Here is a 21,898-nt window from a genome sequence, read left to right as displayed (position 1 = left end):
CCACGTGAACCTTCTAGAATGAAGCAAGTAGGCACTAGTCTCCTGGGGAAGAGCTGGAGTGGAAAACACCACTAAAAGTGTATCCCCACTGCTCTGTTAAGAGGCTCAGCCTTGTAACACCACATAATCATATCAAACTTTGCACTGTGAACACAATCCAGCAAAGAATAGTTCTTTGGTGAATATTAGAAACAATCCTAGAGGAGGCTGCCCTATAGACTGCTCACAGAAGAAACAATTTAGGTAATCTTTGAGGTCACACACTAGGAAAACTTAAATACTGAAAGCAATCCAGATAATAAAGATTTTGTCCTGGTTTAACTAGACAATGGCAATCTTCCTATGATTTACCCACTTCAATTCAGTGGTATTTATGGTAAAAGAATGTACTGTGTTAGTTTATAGAAGCCAGAATTTTCACAAGGCAATGCAGAGGGAGTAAAAAAGGCAATTTGCATTATTAACCCAACACACTATCATGTTGGGGGAAAGTTCATTTTTCCCCCTAGAAACAGATAGAATCGTGAGAGTTGGTATATTTGTAAATAAGTGGAGTTATTTTTTTACTATACAGTTTATTAGTAATCTTGCCTGGAATATTAGTTTAACTGAATATCTTCCTGCTTTCCCTAATCAGGCTTACACCCGTTACAGTCTCCTGGTCATCATAAAAACATTCACTACATCGAATGTTTCTCATTACAGAAATGATATGCTTTATTAGAAACATGAGCAAAAATAAGGTATTTATTCAGATAAAAAAAAAACCTGCAAACTGATCCACTACTCTTTTTCCTTAACATTGCTGTCTACTTTGGGTGAAATTATGTGTTCTTTGGAAGGTTAATGTGTGAAAAATGATGATTTAATGATAAGTATCTCTATTTTCTATTTTCCTTAGAGGAGACTGTTTTAAGGACATGAAAGGGACAATGTTTAGCATCTTACATATGTGGTTACTTGTAAGTACTAAAAATCTAAACAGAACTTAAAACATTTACTGTCTGGCACTTAAAAAAATAACTGTTTCACAGTTACTGCACCCATAACACAATAACTAAGACACAGTGATTGTACTACAGCAGGCAGTTACACTGCTCATTTGGGTTTGCAGGCAAAGGATTGAGCAAAATGGTCTCCAGCACTACATATGGAGACATGGTGAAGGACACAGGATGACCCTCAGAAGAAAGTTCCCAAAGAGGACCAGGACAAGCACAAACTTATCTGCTGCTTCCTGGAATCAACACTGATGCCAAAATTCTTGACAGTAGAATCTGGCACAATAAGAAACAGTATGGAAAGGTAGAAAGATGTTTTGATCTACATTCTAGCTCAGTGGTCCTTACTAGGTTGGTCATGTCCTTCTTGGCCTCTAAACCTCAGTCCCTTTCTGTCAAATGGGGCCACAGTCCCTACCTTGTAGGGTTCTTGTGAGGGTTAAGTGAGGTAATGGAGGTAAGGACCCTGACACAGAGCCCGGAACATAATAGGAGTTCAGTAAAGGATCGCTGGCATTTTCATTGCTATTCTGGGATTGGTGCTGACCTTAAGGGATCAACAATTATGACCATAGCATAAATGTCTTATGTATTTACCAAAGTACAGGTGAAGCACCAAGTCTGCCACATACCACACATGCAATAATTATGTCCTATTAATGTATCTATTGTATTTATGTGCATGGCCATGCAATGGCAAAGACCCAGAGGCTAATAATGTCTTACTCTCTTGAAAGCAGCCTCAGGCTACCAAGTCCAAAGCCACGTAGGGTATGAGACAGCTCAGTCATGTTTGCATTTTTGTGAAAGAAAAATATGGTGGCAGTTGAATATCATTCCCCTCAGGAAAGATGGAAGCTGTACAGTTTTATTGTTGTTTTCTATTTTTTTGTTGTTTTTTTTTTTTTTTTTTAGTAACAGAACTATCAGGAAATAGCATGGACTTAGCCTTAGAGAGAGGGACCCAGCAACAGCATCAAAGAAAGTGACCCTGGATACTAAACATTTCTCATTCCTTACTTAGGAACAAGTAGAATTTCCTTAAAATTTTTTCCCACATTTGTCCTCTACTAATGCCTGCGGCAGTGCCCTATCAGAGTACTAAATAATCTCACCTGGATTTCTAGAAAGCATGGTTTCCCGGGCAGCCCAGGAAATTCTAGAGGTGTCAGAAAGGCCCAGCTAAAGATACTTAACATCTAAGGTCCTGTTAGAGGGCTGGACCATGGCTTATTGATAATTTTTAGGCAAAGTCAAAATTGTCAAACAAAACTTTCTCATTTAACTCCATCTTGCTGCCATTGAGAACAATGAGGGGTTGAATTCACCACAAAAGCTGGCTACCATGGGTGCTACTCTCAATATCTCCTTAGTTAGCAATTAAGAGTGTGCATAGCTGGGAGAGATTAGCAAGACCTAGCCTAAGGATATACTTACAAATTTCTACCTTTCCCTTTCAAAATGTACATAAAGCAATACTGAACTGGGAGAAGGGTAAGAAAGTGAAAGATAAGTGCTCTTTCAAAAACTGTATCTACTCATGGTCTGAGTCAGACTTCAGTGAAACAGATTGGGAAATGCCTAACAATATATGTGTTAAGCCAAAAGACAAAGGCTGGAAACCCTGGATGCTTCTGTTCAGGACCCTTTGATTCATTTCCTAGGATATATAGTGGGATAATTAAGAGCATGTACTCAGGGGTAAGACAGACCCTTACTAGCTTTATAGCCTTGCCAAGTCACTTTACCTGTCTGAACCTCAGTTTCCTTATCTACAAAATGGGAATAATAATGCTTGCCTAAATGTGTGGATATAAGGATTTAATGAGTTCGTGCAGAAAAAGCACTTAGTTGTCGTTTATTGTTAGCCTCCAAGTAAAATTAAAAATCTTCCAGCACCTCAGTCTTAGGGAGGAAGAGATTATAAATCTGTTCAAATTTCAGGATATTCACCATACACATGTGCTTCCCAATTGTATTTGAGAATGAATTTGCATGCCTGGTTTTCCCCACGTTTCTTTTGGTGTTAGCAGTGGCAATGTGCCAAACAGGCAAAGAACACACACTTGTTCAACAACAGTCCCTTTGGTAGAGGGTAAATGTCCTTCAGGACTGACTATCCCTTAAACCACAGTATACAACCACCAGAACTCAGAAGGCATATGATATAAATACAGAGCCTCTGTGCCTGCTAACCACAATTACTGCTCCCCTGTGGGAAACAGTCCCACTGCTAGTTCATCAGCGGCACAGCCCGTAGGAGGAGCACATAACCAGTGTTGTAGGTTGAATTATATACCCCAAAGAAGGACATGTTCCTAATCTTAATCCCCTTCCTTGTGGGTGTGAACCCATTTGTAAATAGTGTGCTAGAATATGTTAAGGTGAGTCAGGCTGTGGACTCATTTGTCCACATGAATGTGGTCCAAATGAATCAGAGTGGGCCTTAATCCACATTCCTGGAAGGCCACACGAGAGTGAGGAGTCAGAAGCCAGAAGTCAGTAGAAACTGGAGGAGCAGACAGAGGAGACCAAGGACATCGCCATTTGACGGAGGCCTGCCATCACCAGAATGCTACTGATCCCCGGAGGAAGAAAGCTCTGCTGATACCTTGATGTTGGCCTCCTAGCCTCCAAGACCATGAGACAATAAGTTCATATTGTTTAAACCAACCCATTGGGTGGTACTTGTCATAGCAAACGAGCAAACTAAGACACCCAGTATAATTAGTAGTTGAATGCAAAGGACTTGGTCTCTCCTTCTACATTCAATGTGATAATACACATAAAGGTGCTCATTAAATGTCAGCTATTATTATTGCTGTTATTACTTACTAGTTCAGGAAAACAAAGCCACGTCATGCAGAAGACAGTAGAAAGCAAGTTTATTTTCCTTTTTTATCGTCGCCCATTAAAGCCAGTGTTCCTAAACATCTCCCCTAATTTTTTATAGTTTCTTCATTCCTTCCTTGACCTCTGAAGCCATATTTTCTCTAAAGTCTCCTGTTTTGATTGATTTTTTCCATATTTGTCTCTCCCCAGACTCTTCCAAGCATCCCAAACCATCTGACTATCAGAGTTGTCCAGGATTCCTTATCTCCCCTGATTAAGGATAAGCATACATGCAACATAAACATCCTTAATTCCCAGCTCTGGAAAAGCCTTGCAGACTCCCAACCCACAGTGATTGACTGGGGTGGGGAGCAGGGTAGAAGTGGCTGTTGATAAGTGATATGGTTACTGGCATGGGAATCTTAACATTTGAGTGAGTAAATGATCCCCACCCTAGCAACATTAGTTCCACAAAGTGGACTGCAATGTCAGATCATAAACTTGATTTCTCCAGGCATATTTCCAGATTCTGACCACTCCTTATTTGGCTTCAGTAAGAAAGAATAACACTGGCAACAGCTATTGTTTCTTCGGTGGGTATCAGCAGCTAGAGTTTAAACAATTTCTTATTTAAATAGTAGGAAACTGTACAACTGATCTAGACTTCCTGAGAGTCAAGGCCAGGCACAGAGAAATTTATCAAACCGTTTAAAGAAAAGCCATGTAAGACTGAGGATGAATAACCTGTAAAAGTCTATTAAGAACTCAAACAATTGTGTTCCTTGGGGCCTTAGAGTTACCTCATGGGTGCTTCAGGGGTTGCCTGGGGCTGGGATTCAGTGTTTGCCTGAGTGCTAGCACACGCCTATGCCACTGCAAATGCATGAGAATTAAGGAGAAAGAATGAAACTGAGTCTTCAGTCCCTACTCTTGATGGACTGGGGGAGGGGAGGTGTAGCCTACGAGGGTCACAATGGTGTGATGTGTCTGTGGAGGAGGGCCAAACTGAGGCATGACAGGGATTTTTTTTTTACAAGAAAGTGAAGAATAGGAAGAGGAAGAGACAAGAAAAGAGAAAAAGTAGAATATTACCTTAAAGCCAAGAGCCCATTTTTATGATTGCCTTGAAAAAAAAACACCAAGAACTAAAAACAAAACCAAATGTTTTCTTAAATAAAATACTGCCATTTGGTCACTTGAGTAAAAAGCCAGGCTTACCTTGACATATTGAACAAGACGCTCCTTTACGTTCACTTTATAAGTCTCTAAGCCCAGTTCCTTAGACAACCGTAAGATTCTGTTCTGGGTTGGTCCCACATAGGCTCCTCCAACATCCACGTAATTAACATGCTCATTCTATAAAAAGACAAAAAGTGGTCAGGAGATTTTAGTTTAAATTTGAAAAAAATGGTTTCTGTGTCTTTAAAAAAAGTGTATATTTCTACAACTTAAACGTGCCTTATACCTCCCTTATAAATGCAAGTAGAAATACGCATTCTTTCTCCTCCACTCAAGAACTGGGGCACAGCACTATAGAACTCTCATCACTAAGCAACCCCACTTGTATAGTTATTGGTGAGGCACATTCGGTCACAAAATGCATAAGGAATAAGAGAAAACTGTAGTACATCCTCTCAGTCTAGATCCTTTTCAAAGCATTAAATTATTCTGCATGCTTTTCCTTTGGATTACTGCTGGAGGACTCACCCAGAGATTATAAAGCTTAATGCTCTTGTGTCCAGCAGAGGAAAATTTAAATCAACCCACAATGATGGTCTCTGTATCCTATTTAAAATCACTTTCAGAAAAGAATTCATCGCAGGATAAGAGTATAAAAAGGTATAAAAAGATTCATAAATTATTTACAAATATACACCCTTTCATAAACTAAAATTGTCTACTTTTCCCCTCCTAAATACAGTTCTACACTTTTTTCAGCTTTTTATTAACACATTTACCAATGATTTAATCAATATACTGTTGGTGAGCTACAACTTCTCCATGCTTTAAAAAAAATCCTTTTGTTTGATAAATATTAATAAAGCATAAGTCCATTCAAAATGTAAAATCAATGGTATTCAGTGTTACCACATATTTGTGCATTTATCACTTCAATCATTCTTAAGAGTATTTTCATTATTCCAATGATAATAATAAGCAAAAAACAAAAAAAAACTCATCCCCTCTCAATCGCTCTATGCTTTCCCTGCCCTACATAGCTGCTATTCTACCTCCTTCTTTCTAGTATATTTGTATTTATATTTTGTAAAAACAGTCTTACATATGCAATATCACCCATATTTGTGTTTTACATGAGATTTTACTATCTATACAGTCCTATGTTACAGTTTTTAGCTTTCCTTCTTTTTTTCATTTTTTGTTTTTTTTAGATTTATTGTTAGCTTTCCTTCTAGTAATATACATGACCTTAGACTTTACCTTTCAACTACCGTCAAACCCATAAAATAGCTCTGCTAGTTACAAACACCATGATATGCTTTCACCATTTTTATTCATTCCAAAGATTTACAAACAACCTTTTTACCAATTCTTCATAGATTAATTCTCAGCTTTCCATTCTCTACCTTCTATTTTCTGGTGACCCATATTCTAATTATTAACTCCATGAGTTTGCACAATATATTTAGTTCTTAATAGTGCAATCATATGGTATTTGTCCTTTTGTGTCTGGCTTTCTTCACTCAACATAATGTCCTCCAGGTTCAGCCATGTTGTCATATGCTTCATGACTTAATTTCTTCTTACTGCTGCATAATATTCCATCGTGTCTATATACCACCGTTTATCCATTTATCAATTGATGTTCACCTGGGTTATTCCCAACTTTTGGAAATCGTGAATAATGCTGCTATGAACAAAGGTGTGCAAATGTCTGTTTGTGTCTATGCTCTCAGTTCCTCCGGGTATACATCTATTAATAGTATTGCCAGGTCACATGGCAAGTCTATATTCAACTTCCTTAGGGAATGACAAACAGTCCTCCACAGTGGTTGTACTATTCTACAGTCCCACCAACAGTGAATAAACATTCCTATCTCTCCACATCCTCTCTAATATTTACAGTTTTCCAACTTTTTAATAGCAGCCAGTCTAACAGGTGTGAAATGATATCTCACTGTAGTTTTTATTTGTATTTCCCTAATCACTAGTGATGTTGAACATTTCTTCATGTATCTTTGCCATTTGTATTTCTTCTTTGGACAATTGTCTTTTCAAGTCTTTTCCCATTTTTCAGTTGGGTAGTTAATTTTTTTATTATTGCATTTCATGATCTCTTTGTGTATCATGTATATTAAACCCTTATTGGATATATGTATATACCCCCATGCTTTTAAAATAATTTCTTTTGGTATATAAATTGGTTTGTTCTTCCTCAGTCTCAAATGCTCTTGCTATAATCTAAATCTATTTTTTGCTTCAATCATTACCACTGGTATGGGGGTAAACGTTTAACAACCAGATCTCCAGAGGAAAAGAATGCCCTGATTTGTATCATTTGCACATTTCTGTGGTGTAAAAGACTCCCACCATGACTGATTTTGAGTTTCAACAGTGGCCTGAAAAATTTCTGAAGGCTGAACAAAAATTGGCTTTTGCCAGTTCCTACATACCACTAACACCAATTAATTCCCCATTTCCAGAGTAGTGGACAACTGGCAAACATTCTCCAAATTAGTTATGAAGTTGTCCCTTTGATTTTTGACCCTTCAGTAATTTTTTTGCTATGAAATATACAGTACATATGAAGAGTGTATAGCTGTACAGCTTAATAGGTAATGACTTAAACAAACAAAAATCATGTAATGACCACAAGCTTAAGAAATAAAGCAGAGCCACTAAAACTCTCAAGTTCAATTCTACTAGGCAACGCCAAGTTGATTTCCAAAACAGCCTTACCATTTATACACTCATCAGCAGTAGATAAGCATTTTCATTGGTCCACATCCTCGCCCAGATTTGGTAATGATGGGCTTTCATTTTTCCCAATTAGGTAGGTGTGAAGTAGTTTCTCACTGCGGTTGTAATGTGAATTTCTCTGATTATTAATGAGATTGAGCATCATTTTATGAGTCTATTCTATGAGCTATTTGTGTTATATATTTTATGAAATGTTTCTCCTGTCTTTGCCCATTTTTTTCTGTTCAGCTATTTCTTCTTTTTTTGGTAATAGATTTATAGTATATGTTTATATACTCTGAATTCTAGTGGTTTCCCTATTACATGTGCTGCAAATATCTCACCCCAGATTTGGGTCTGTCTTTTCAATCTTTTTTTTTTAATGTTATCTTCTGGCGAGCAGAAGTTACCAATTATGATGTGGTCTAATTTTTCAATCCTTTTATGTTTTGCATCATCCATAGCTTCTTTAATAAACACTTTCTTATCTCTTATGTCATAAAGATACTGTCCTATAATCTTCTAAAATTTCAAAGTTTTGTATTTCATATTTATGTCTTTAATCCATCTAGGTTAAAATCCATCTGATTTTTGTGAGTGGTATGAGGTAAGAATCACATTTTACTTTTTAACATGTTTAACAAATTGGTCAGAACAACTTACAAATTAATCCATTCTTTCTCCTCTGACCTGCAAAGCCTCCTCTGTCATAAATTAACTTCCATATATGTATAGGTTTGCTTCTAGGCTACACTGTTCCCTTAATATATTTTACTATCCCTGCAAAGCAGTACCACACTGCCATAGTGTCTTAATTACTATAGCTTTATAATAAATTTTGATATTTAGTATCATGGGTCTCTCACCTTTTCTTCTTCAAAAGTGCCTTTGTTATTCTTGTTGTTTGCTCTTCCATATGCATTTTAGAACCAACCTGACAAAACCTTGTTGGGATTTTGATTAAAGTTGGCTTACATCTATAAGTTAATTTATAGAGAATTGATATCTTTAAGATATCAAGTGTTCCTCTTTACACCACAGAAACTGGCAAATGATACAAATCAGGGCATTCTTTTCCTCTGGAGATCTGATTGTTAAACATTTACTCCCATATCACTGGTGATGATTGATGTAGAAAATGTAATATTATGTAATGATTTTTTAGGTCTTCTTTAATGTGTTTCAAAAAGTTTTATAATTTTCTCCATACATAGTTTGCATATCTTTTAGCAGATTATTCCTAGGTATTTTTATTTGTATTTACTCTTGTGAAAAGCGTATTTTTAAAAGTTACAGCTTTAATTGTCTCCTTTGCTGGTGGAAAGAAACACAATTATTTTTAAAAAGCTTGTATCCAGGAAACTTGCTAAATTCTCTTACTAATTCTAATTTACTTATATATTGTTTTGTGTTTTCTATATAGACTACCATATCATCTTTAATAATGATAGTTTCATCTTCTTTCTAATTCTTATACCTTTGATTTATTTTTTCTTGTCTTAATGCACTGACTAGAGTTTCCAACACAATATTGAATAGAAGTGAGAAGAACAGGCATAGTTGTCTTCATTCTGAGCTTGAAGGGCTTCCTTAATATACTATTATTAATAGAAGAGAACTGCCTCAATTTGATAAAGAGCATCTGTAATAGTAATATTATAAATTGAGGAAGTTCCCTTCTATTCCTACTTTACTAAGGGTTTAAGAAATCCCACCACTCTGGCTGCTGCACTAATAATAGATTATAGAGGGCAAGGGTGAAAACAAAGAAATCAGTTAGGAGGCTGCTGCAGTAATCTGGCCTAGAAATAACTGGCTCCCACCAAGGTGGTAGCAGTGGAACAGGTGGGAAGTGTTGAATTCTGGATATATTTTGAAGGTTGCGTCAACAGAATTTCCTGGCAGAATGAATGTGGGGTATCATAGTATTAAGGATGACTGAGATGTACTGAAGTTGTCATCATCTGATATGGGGGAAAGCTGTTGAGGTAGAAGTCTTGATGAGGAAGATCAGAAGTTCAGTTTGGGGCAAGTTAAGTTTGACATATCTGTTAAACACCCAGGAAATCTGCAAATTTCTAACTTCTCGGCAATTGAGTACAGTATATTTCATTCGGCACTTTGCTTATTCAGGGTTTTCATTCTGCCATAGTACCAGAAATGAAATGCTCCCTTTGATGTCTTTGCCTCATATAATCCTTACTTTTTATTTTACTAACCATTGGTGCTGTCCTCCAAACCTTCGCCAATCTCCAACATCGTTTTTGAGATTGGAAGAACAAAACTGGAGTCAGTACTCAAATAAATGTCCAGGCTTTAACAAAGACAGCACAAGGACTCTAGGTAGTTGTAAACATATCTTAAGAAAACCATATTTAAAGTGAATAATCCTAAGTGAAGGAGTGAAAAGTATGAGAGACATTGTATAGAATGTTTCTTTACCAAATACAAACATTCTAAAGGAAGTGCCTTAGGTTTAGCATGAAGGTACAAGAACTGTAACACCATATTCTGCTGTGCTTCACTTCAGTCTTTAGGATTTTGATTTAGAGCTCAGTACTTAGCCTTTGAAGAAGCCACAAACAGGCAACTATATTAAGAAACAAACACATAATGACTATGCTTGTGAGCTGATGGGCCTGAAATAAGAACAAGGCCTAGAGCAGCATTGTGCCTGGGAATTTCCTCCTGTCAGCCTTCATGTTACTCAAATGTGGCCAGTCTTGAAGCCAAACTCGGCATGTAAATGCAATGCCTTCCCCCCAGCGTGGGACATGACACCCGGGGATGAGCCTCCCTGGCACCGAGGGACCACTATCAACTACCAACTGATGATGCAACTGGAAAATGACCTTATACGGAAGGTTCAATGCAGATCAGATCAGCAGAATATCCCTGTCTACATAAAATAACATGACTTTAAAATGCTGTTTGACCTAATGTAAGGGGGAAATGGAAAGGAGAAATGAGTTTATATGGCTACGAGTCTCTAAAAAAGAGTCTGGAGGCTGTCAGAAGGATTGCCCTTGTGCACAACTGAGCGGGGTCTGAGAGACAGATAGAGCAGATATAACCCCCAGGTATTGGTTCCTTTGAGGGCTAAGGAGACCCGTGGGAATTATGGTCATGGCCGATGGGGTTAACTACCAGGTCAGATGGCCCCTCTTTGGAAATGGTATTTATGTGTGATGAATCTGGACTCAGATGGGATCTCTCTTCATGGGACTTTCATGCTAATGTGCTGGAGGTGCAGTTGGTGTTGGGGTTTGGGATATATTTGGGGGATTTGAATCTCTGGACTGACAGTATGATGGCCAGGTCCTGAGCCTCAGCAGACTCCAGCACCTACAGTCTGATTCATTGGACTCACCACACTCAGCTAAGATGGAGTTGAAGAGGGACAACCACCACACCATGGAGCCTAGAGTGATTACAACTGAAAGTGGGAGGATTGCATCCAGCATCCATATGGAATCTGAGCCTCCTCTTGACATAGAGGTGCAATGGACACAACCAATCCAGTGTCCACATAGAAAAGGTGGCATTGGATTGGGAAAAGTGGACATGGTGGCTGATGGGTATGGGGAAAGGCGGGAGGAGATGAGAAGTGGAGGCGTCTTTGGGACATGGAGCTGCCCTGGATGGTGCTTCAGGGGCAGTCACCGGACAGTGTAAATCCTCACAGGGCCCACTGGATGGAATGGGGGAGAGTATGGGCCATGATGTGGACCATTGACCATGAGGTGCAGAGGTGCCCAGGGATGTGCTTACCAAGTGCAATGGATGTGTCACGATGATGGGAATGAGTGTTGCTGGGGGCGGGGGAGAGGTGGGGTGGGGGTGGTGGGGTTGAATGGGACCTCATATATATATATATTTTTTTAATGTAATATTATTACAAAGTCAATTAAAAAATGTTAAAAAAAAAGAAACAAACACACTGTGCCTGTGGTGGCTCCATAGGTATGTCAACCTTATTCACTTGATCCTAAAGAGTTATGGAGGAATCACATGAGGAATAATTGGGAAGTTATGAACTAATAGATTTATCTGAACACCTGCAAGGTGACAGTACCAAATTTGACATTTTGGTCATTTAAAGATTCAGAGCAACTTTTATAGCATTTTCTCCCCAAATTATCCTACATGATTATGCTGTTGGAAGTAATTCTAACAATCTCTAATTCAGTCTCTTCTTAAATACGTGTTGTCCCTGCTTTTTGAAGTTTTTGCTTTTCTCCTCCTATTCATTTAAAATCTTATAAAAGTTATGTCCTAATTTCTAAGCATTTCAAAGATTCCTTTCTCTCATACCTCTGGGGGAAGTATAATATACTCAATATACAAAAAAAGTTACTGTATGGTATTGACACATATAAATGATGCAGCATGGAAAAGGAGCCTGGGGCAATAACATAGATGGAGACAATCATGTAGGAATTCTCATTTCCCTTATACAAAGAAACTAATTCTTAATTGAAAATCTGCCACATGACTGATGCTCCTATTTAATAACCAAAAGGCTTTAGAGATAAGAGAAGTATGGCTAAGGGACAACTTAATAACTATCTCCAAAATGAAGGAATATTTTTCAGAAAATGACAAAAGAATCATATCTAATAAGGACAAACTGACAGAATATGCAATTCTTATATTGCACTACAACACACTGCCTTCAATTAGAATGTGAAGTTGGAAGGGAGCTTTGAGTACATTTAGATTATATCTCATTGCCCAGATGAGGAAACTGACACATGAAGTGCTAATAGCACTTACCCAAGTAAGACAGTGTGTAATGACAGTAAAGGGGCTAGAATATCGATCTTCTCACTCCCACACCAGTATAGCATCCCAGTGAACTAACTATGCCTGGGAAAGTACCTAGAAACTTTCCAATAAAATTAGTCTGGATTTGCATTGATCTAAAGAAATCATATACTATACAGCAGCACTTCTCAAACTTTAAGGTGCACATGAATCCTCTGGGGATCTTGTTAAAATACAGTTTCTGATTCAGCAGTTCTGGGATGGGTCCTGAGATTCTGCAATTCTAGTAAGGTCTCCAGGGATGCATAGAATGCTAGATCACAGACCACACTCTGAGTAGCAAGGATATGGAGCACATCTAGAGCTGAACAAATTAAAAATAGGCCTGTGACATAAACCCACATCTCTAAAAATGTAGGAAGCAAATGACAGAAGAGTAGCATGACATGGTGTGACTAAAAGAGCTGGTATAATACACTAATTCAGATATTGTTGATTGGCTATTATGACAACCATTCACATCCCTTTCTTATGCCTGCTTCTTTTATGCAGCCTAGAAATGTTAAACACTTGCTTTCCTAGGCTCCCTAGCATCTAAATCTGCTAAAGGTAGCTATGTGACTGGACAGTATGACTAAAGCAAATGTTTGCTGGGGTCTTATGTTAAAGGTAAAGCTTTGTTACAGATAAGACTGGTGTTGTCCCCTCATTTTCCTTCCTGCCTTGAATGTGAGCTTGATGCTTTGAGCTGCAGCATCCATATTGTTACTACAAGACCATAAGCCAACATGCAAATAACAGCAGAGCAGAAAGAGAGAAGGAGCCAGAAGCCTTGGTGGCCACGCTTAACCCCTGCACCAGCCTGGTGGACCTGCCACCAGACTTCTTCTGTGAAATAATTAAATGTTTTTATTACTTAAGCTATTGTTATTATCATTGCTTAAGCCATTCTGTTATTAGTCTGATACATCTTCTGATTGGACAGATGCTTTCTCTCCTTCCAGTCACTTCAACAGTCTGTTTATGTTCTACTGCCAATCCCACAGCCTTCAAAGCATTCTGTTTGTGTGTCTAGCAAAAGTCTCATTAATGATCTTCTAGTCACCAAATTCAAACCCCTCTTTTCTGTCTTTATCCTATGTCAAAAGCCTGTGTCATTTGATTCTGTTTATTGTTCCTTCCTCCTTCCTCCATTGACTTGCATAGCACTCCTCTTCTGCCTCTACTGCTTTTCTCTGGCTTTCTGCCTCTGCACATTCTTAAATCTTCATGCTCCCCAATCTTGCAACTTTGGCCCTTTTTCCTTCTCACCCTACATCTTCTCCTGGTGTACTTTTATCAGCTCCTACTGATTCAAGTACCTGTAACCATTCCCTTGAATAGGAGTAAACAAGAGTTTAAGTGCACTGTTCTGGAATAGTGATGTAAGCCCAAGAATAAAAAGGCAGTGGTATAGCAAGAACTGGACTTCATTCTCATATCTAGCCAGACTATACCTGAGCAAAGGGTGTTTCCAGCAGCAGCATGCCTCTTAGGGAACAAGGGCCACTGCACAAAAATATGCTACATTTACTCCTGCTTTCTGTAGCTGCCACACTTCTGTTGTGTACCCTTGGATAAGCAAAGAACCTATAGCAAGTGTTTGTTTTGTGGGTGCACAAATTTCCAGGAAAACCACAATCCACCTGAGACACTGCATGCTTTATTTAGGTCTCTAATATGGAAATGATGACAATGTATTGAAGCTGTGTGTTCACATGTTTGCTGTCTTCATTAGACTGTGAGCTCCTGAAGGTCAGAGGCTGTCACTCTTCAGTGAGTGCGTGATGAAGAGGATGAACACTTATTTGATGTAGTAGTTTAGGACTATGGTGGACAAATGGCTTAGCTGGATGTACTCTTGAGCCTTCTTCTACTTCTATAACCTCCAAATGCCCCACTTCGAGTCATGTAAGGTATAATTTGTAGTCATGTTAAAAATCACTTACCCTCACAGTGTATGTTCTTCCTCCAACTCTGTCTCTGGCTTCTAAAACCAAAACATTAGCCCCATGTTCAGCTAAGAGTTTGGCAGCAGACAACCCTAAAGTGAAAACAAAACAGAGGAACATATTAACATATAAATGCTAAACATCCAAGATTTTTATCCATTCATTTTGCTGTCTTTCTAATAAATTCTGATCATACTGTGATTAACTGAGCCATACATTGTATTATCTATCATAAGAGATTCCAAAATGACTAGTTTAGTCATCTTGCATTTCAGGTTAGTGAACAGAGAGACAAAATGTAATACTTAATTAAAATATATATTTTGTTTTCCCATGATATTCAAATCATATTTAGGAGAATTCATTGAACACCTAACTCAGTCCCTATTATGTCCCTCTTTCAGAAATCCTGATCGTATAAACAGGAGAGTATATTTCACTGGAAACTTTCCCTGCCTACATAAGCCCTCAGTATCTCTGTGCTTTTCTCAACTTAAAAACTCCCTTATAATAACCTCCTGTTAGAGGAGTGGGGGTGGCTCAATGGATAAGCACCTGCCTCACATGTACAAGGTCCTGGGTTCAATCCTGGTACCTCCTAAAAAAATAAAATAAAAATAACCTTCTATGATTTATATATGTATTACATGTTTGCTAGATCTTGTTTCCCCCACTAGATTCTAAATTACCAAAGCATATGAACCATACTTCATACTTTATTTGTTGGTGCAAACAAAGCTGGGAACAAGTCTAGAGCAGAGAAAATGGTTTAGTTTTCTCTTGAAAACTTGAAATTGCTAACTTTGACACAAATATTAAGCTGGATAGCTATTTCCAGAAAGTGAATGAGAAAAGGGGGCAAAACAAAGAAATCTTTCCATGGAATATACTTATATTTTTAAAACAAATAAAAGGGCTTAGGATAGGGTATTGCGGAAGAATGCTTAAATCAATTTGTACACTGAGTAAAAAAAAGAAAAAGGAGGGGGGTGAGGGAGGAGAAGGGAGAAGTGGGAATGAGGGTGGCATAAAAGATCTTAAACCCAATATAGGAAGACTGGAAAAGTAGAGAAAATGTTGTAAATTAACATCTTATCAAAGGTGCATGTTTTCAACATGATTTACCACTGTAGTTAACCTTGATCACCTGACTGAGGTAGTGTTTGTCAAGTGTCTCCACTGTAAAGTTACTCTCTATCCCCCTTTTCATATTCTTTGGAAGGAAATCACTATGTACAGACCACACTTAAGGAGTAGGAAGTTACACTCCACCTCCTTGAGGGTGGCGTTTCAACATAAATTATTTAGAATTCTTCTGCAAGGTGATTTGCCTATTTGTTCCCATTTATTTACTTATTCCATCATTTATTTATATCAGTACAGACTCATAGATATTTGTTTTATACTTTGAGTTATACTCCAATACTACGTTATTTTGCTGCTCAAACTGTTCCAGCTTTGGCCACTGGGAACTCTTTCAGTTGACTCCCATGTCCCTTTCACATACTCCCATCATTGTGTGTATGTGTGCATCAGGCATTTCCTTACTTTCTGGCACTATCAGATGCCCCAGCCTCATCTTGTATATTCCCTGCCCCCGCTCTAGATTCAGGCATTTCTCCAAGGAAACAAGGTTCCTTTCATTGGGGAATACCATTAGAAAACAAGATCTGGGCTCTAGGTATGCTGGTCACTACTGGGCTGTCATTGCTTCTAGAAACTCTCAGGTGACTGTGCAAGGAAAGGCATATGTATATGTACTTTTTTTTTTAAGATTTATTTATTTATTTCTCTTCCCTCTCCCCCCACCGCCTGCCCTGGTTGTCTGTTCTCTGTGACTATTTGCTGCGTCTTCTTCTTTGTCCACTTCTGTTGTCAGCGGCACAGGAATCTGTGTTTCTTTTTGTTGCGTCATCTTGCTGTGTCAGCTCTCCGTGTGTGCAGCGCCATTCTTAGGCAGGCTGCACTTTCTTTCGTGCTGGGTGGCTCTCCTTACGGGGTGCACTCCCTGCGCATGGGGCTTCCCACGTGGGGGACACCCCTGTGTGGAACGGCACTCCCTGCACGCATCAGCACTGCACATGGGCCAGCTCCACATGGGCCAAGGAGGCCCGGGCTTTGAACTGCTGACCTCCCATGTGGTAGATGGAAGCCCCAAACACTGGGCCAAGTCCGCTTCCCTGTACTTATTTTTAAATCTACATTTATTTGTGTACTTTAAATGCTATCTTAGTACTCAGTTATCTTTATATTCCTCACCTCCCCCAAAATGAAGGAGAGATGTACATAATACAAAGGGGGAAAAAAGTTAGAATATTAAGGCAAAAGAGAAATAAGAATGATGCAACAGATAAGATCAGTAAAATTATACATAAGGTGCCTAAATATATATACAGTTGCTTGAATAACCACAAAGAGGGGAACTATTCCAAGTGATTTTAAAATTTAGTAATTTGACAGGTCATTTGCAACAGTATATATCCTAAAGTCAAAAAGAACTGCAGGCAGTAGGGTATATGGGAACCTCATATTTTTTAATGTAACATTTTGTGTGATTTATGTATCTTTAAAAAAAAGAAAATAAAAATTTTTTAATTTAAAAAACTTAAAAAAATAAAAAAGAATGCAAACATTTTTGCAGTAATCATTTAATTGGTGATAGTGTTGTTATTATTCTGAAGCTGTTATATATACACAGTGCAGGATAGAGAAAATGACTAGTCATATTAGTGTCATTAAGAACCAATAATTTTAGCATGGGAGTAAGAAATTTCAGATGTAAGAACAATGAGGTTAAGTGAAAATCCTGTAGTCCTAAATACCTTCACAGTGTATGTTCTTCCTCCAATTCTGGATATATTTTATCATATAAAATGACGTATTTCTTAGTCCTGTCCAATGAGGAGACCTGGAAAAAAAATCTATCCAGGAGGTTTCCAAAAAATCAAGTCCCACTAAAATGAACCATCGCTTGTCACTTATTCCAGTTCTATAGCAGGAAATGTACAAGATGAGCCTAGAACATTAAGTCAGGCAAGGAAGCTGTCAGAGATTACTAGGATTGTGTCAAAAGACCGAGGAGCCAAACTGAATATACCTCCACTGGCCAAAGATGGAACTGAGTATCATTTAGATAACTGCTATGGTTTAAGTTCATGAGTTCATAATAATACTAAACAAAGAAAAACTCTCATTGGTCACCTATGGCGAATGCTAAGGAGACAACTTATTATTTGGAAAAATGATAAAGGAAAAGAATCTAATATTTAGCCAATCTCTCTTATTTGTACTGAACCTCAAAGCTAACAAATAGCTGATGAGGGGAAATTTCTCTGAATAAAAGTATTCTAGCTAATAAAGAGAAATAATTACAATATCAGTATTCTGAAACTCCTAATGCATTAATGGAGTTATTACAATGATTTTCAATGGCTGCTACCATAAATAAGTATATATATCTGGCTTTTGATGGAAGCACACACTAACCACCTATGAAGTATTTTTGCAAAAGGAAGGAAGGGAGGGAGGGAGAAAACTTAAAACCAAATTTGATCAGCCCTTCAGATCTGATTCTTAGGGGACATAGGAACATGTTGATTACCACCACCGGAAGACAATCATCAAAATCCCAGATTGTGGGACATTATACAGGACTGCCCTGCTTGTTTTGTTTTTTTTTTTTCTAAATCTGCCTGCTCCTGCTCTCTCTCTTCCTTTATTCTTCACAGGTGTTTCTTTTTTTTTTTTTAATTGACTTTGTAATAATATTACATTAAAAATATATATGTGAGGTCCCATTCAACCCCCCCCCACCCCCCCTCTCCCCCCCCCCCCAACAACACTCGTTCCCATCATCATGACACATCCATTGGATTTGGTAAGTACATCTTTGGGCACCTCTGCACCTCATAGACAATGGTTCACATCATGGCCCATACTCTCCTCCATTCCATCCAGTGGGCCCTGTGAGGATTTACAATGTCCGGTGATTACCTCTGAAGCACCATCCAGGGCAGCTCCATGTCCCAAAGACGCCTCCACCTCTCATCTCTTCCTGCCTTTCCCCATACCCATCGTCCACCATGTCCACTTTTCCCAATCCAATGCCACCTCTTCTATGTGGACATTGGATTGGTTGTGTCACAGGTGTTTCTTAAGTGATATCTTTTTACATGAGTAATTCTGTCTTGGTGCTGGCTTCTCAGAGGACCCAGACTGGCACAGTATTCTGTTCATATAAAGAATGACATGGAATATACAGGGACAAAATTGAGAATGAATTTGTGTCTACAAAATATAATACAAGGAGGCTAAACCATAATAACCAGCACTGCTAATCTTTGTATGAACTTTTCACACCTTTAAATACACTACACTTAACATTGCTGATGTCCATCAAAGATTTAGATATGCAACAAATCTGCTCATCAAGGAAATACATCCCAAGAGAGTTTAAATAAACTCAAAATAACATCTGCAAATCTTTGTGTATACTGTTTTCTGGGACTAAGCCAAAGGCATCTTTTATTGGCTAACACAAAAAAGAAATGAAGGTACGATGGAAAACATGTTTATGCATAAATCTTTGTTCTTATATCTGATTATTTACTTAGGTTTAAGTCCTAGAAGGGAGATTACTAGTCAAAAGATATTGAAATGTTTTAGGTTCAAAGTATTACTCCATATTTAAAAACAGAGAAACTCAAATGCAAAAAGTTTCATTTCTTCCTAGTTTCTTTTTTTTTTAAAGACTTATTTATTTATTTATTCTCCCCCCCCCCCCCCGTTTGTCTGTTCCCTGTGTCTATTTGTTGTGTCTTGTTTCTTTGTCCACTTCTGTTGTCAGCGGCACGGGAATCCGTGTTTCTTTTCATTGCGTCATCTAGTTGTGTCAGCTCTCTGAGTGGGCAGCACCATTCCTGGGCACTTTCTTTCGCGCTGGGCGGCTCTCCTTACGGGGCACACTCCTTGTGCGTGGGGCTCCCCTACGCGGGGACACCCCTGCATGGCAGGGCACTCCTTGCGCGCATCAGCACTGCACGTGGGCCAGATGCACATGAGTAAAGGAGGCCCGGGTTTGAACCGCGGACCTCCCATGTGGTAGACGGACGCCCTAACCACTGGGCCAAGTCCGCCGCCATCTTCCTAGTTTCTTTTAATCAACCTAACTATAAACCACAATTAGACAGATAAACACACCCAAGGATTTACTAGAATTACTCTGGTAGCTCCTTTCCTAAGAAGGAGAAACTTACTTTTATATGCTGCCCAAGGGAAAGTAAAGGTGACTTTTAACACCAGCAGCAGGTAGAATTTGTAGCCATCATGGCCTTGGAGTCAACCTCCTAGTTGGTTTAGCACTGCACATCCTACATAGCAATTTCACATGCCTTTCCTTGCTGCCTCTCAGAATCACCTTTCGGAGATCTCATTATTATCCCCATATTCCAGATGAAGAAATCAAGTGCTTGATATGACCACAACAAAGTCCTCAAAAGCAAGAGATTTTACTTCTCAGGCCCTCACTTAGCTCTTTAATGAAATCTAACTTAATATGTAATTCTAAGCAAGTTGGTGAGTGGGATTCAGTGCCAATAATAAATCCTACTTGGGAGACTCAAAGGGGACCACGGGGCAGGGCTACCCAAGCCAGTAATGACCACACCAGTGGCAAAGGTCATTTTGCAGTTTGTCATTTAAGGATATAACCAAATACAAATTTAAAAACTGACAGAAATGGTTGGTTTTGCATTACAGGAAAACAACTGGCATTATTTTAGCAAGGGAAGCTTAAACTTTTAGTTTCAGAAATAAGGAAAGTGTTTAAAACATTTAAAAATTATTCTAATATGTTGGAATAAATGAGTTTGCATGTTTATTATAAAGAAGACTCTGATGGGAAACTCCCATGACTGTTTAAAGGCTAGTAAATACAAAATATGAAAATAAAAGGAAGATACTGTTAGGAAAATAGTTATATCTGACTACTCAGTAAGTCATAAATAATGAACAGGCAGATACTTGTGGTCCAGAAAAACTTTCCTAACTTAATAACTGTGTTGTTGTCTGTTGATACGAATGGAAAAATGAAGACACTTCTTCTTCAAGACATGTTTTAGGTTACATCAATTAACTTTTAGGTATTTGTTCCCTGTGTCAATATGCATTCTACCTTCCCACCACCACTATAAAATTCAATGATCCCTTAGAGAGAAAAAGTGTACCTCAATTTTCAATTCTACGGATCATTTTAGAGGCTTTCTGCCATAATCTTTCAAAAATATTCTTAGTTTTTTTTTTGTTTTTGTAAGAGGCAAAAAGATCTGTCAGAGGAAAAAGGGGTTAGTAAGTCTGACGGCAAGTCACAAAATACAATGTAGCTACCCTAAAAATAGATTTATAATCACCTATTTTTATATTCACATTTACAATGAAAAGAAAAAAATCTCATATAAAACTACTTATATCATTCTATTCCAAAGAAATATGGATTAGCCAAAACTAAGAGTGCTGTGTACTTTAGCTCTTCATTTCTTTTATTTTGCATCATTTAATGGTCACATGGAATCCAGGGTGATTAGAAGAAACCTGCTCCCCAGGAGGACCCTTTCCCCAAGATAAGGAAAGGGCTTTATTCAGTACTATGCTGGTAAATGCTTAACAACCACCTGGGGGCGGTGTGAAAGGCACCTGATTTGTAGTAATTGGATTTCCATGGTGTATATACACTCCCATCATGATTGGTTTCTAACTGCCAGTGTGATTTCAAGCTACCAATGTGATGTCACTGAACCTGAAGTTCGGAAGTGATGCACACAGTCCTTGTGAATGAGATGGAACTGGCTCCAACATACCACTGGTTACAGTTGTAAAATCTTGGCCTCGGGAACCTTAAGAAGTCAGAGAATAAAGGGAAAGAACTTGGAGAGGTGTAGTCTGTCTATTAAATCAGTAAGTGTTTATGATATTCATTGCGTTGTACAGGATGAAGGGCCTCCTTTGGAAAAGGACCACTGAGCCTGATGTTCAATTGTTCCAGCGTCCAAAGCCTATGATTCTCCCCTATGTGTTTGCGAGAAGAGATGGAAGTGGGCACTAGGATTTTCCTTCCTCTGTACCTAGAGCTCTTCCTCTCCCAAACCATGGCAAACAGGGCTCAATAGGAAGAAAAGAGCCCAGGACACCCGAATGTCCTGTGATTTTCTATGAGAGTAAAGAGCCCAAATAAGCTACATTCACAAAGTTTGCTAAGGCTTTATAGTGTAACTAAGAATCTGAGCTCTTTCAACATGTAAAAACCCCAAAACAAGGAAATATTGGATCGTGGCAAAAGCAATAAGTATTTTGAATAGGGATAAGTTTAAAATAGTATTCTCTCTTCAATTGTTT

The 21,898-nt window shown here is 38.4% G+C and overlaps 1 protein-coding gene across 1 annotated transcript in view; it reads right to left on the bottom strand.

Annotated features, from left to right (window-relative positions):
- Window positions 1–21,898, bottom strand: part of LOC101433264 (amine oxidase [flavin-containing] A) — a 90,832-nt gene that overhangs the window by 49,382 nt on the left and 19,552 nt on the right. The window contains exons 2-3 of the mRNA XM_058292105.2: window positions 14,507–14,601; window positions 5,052–5,189 (exon numbers count right to left, since the gene is read on the bottom strand). Coding sequence (XP_058148088.1) covers window positions 5,052–5,189; window positions 14,507–14,601 — 233 coding nt within the window. The remainder of the gene's footprint in view (window positions 1–5,051; window positions 5,190–14,506; window positions 14,602–21,898) is intronic.

This window comes from Dasypus novemcinctus, chromosome X (genome assembly GCF_030445035.2).
Source record: "Dasypus novemcinctus isolate mDasNov1 chromosome X, mDasNov1.1.hap2, whole genome shotgun sequence".
Classification (NCBI taxonomy): Eukaryota; Metazoa; Chordata; class Mammalia; order Cingulata; family Dasypodidae; genus Dasypus; species Dasypus novemcinctus.
Note: the sequence above shows the minus strand (reverse complement) of the source record. Positions and strands in the feature narration are given on the sequence as shown.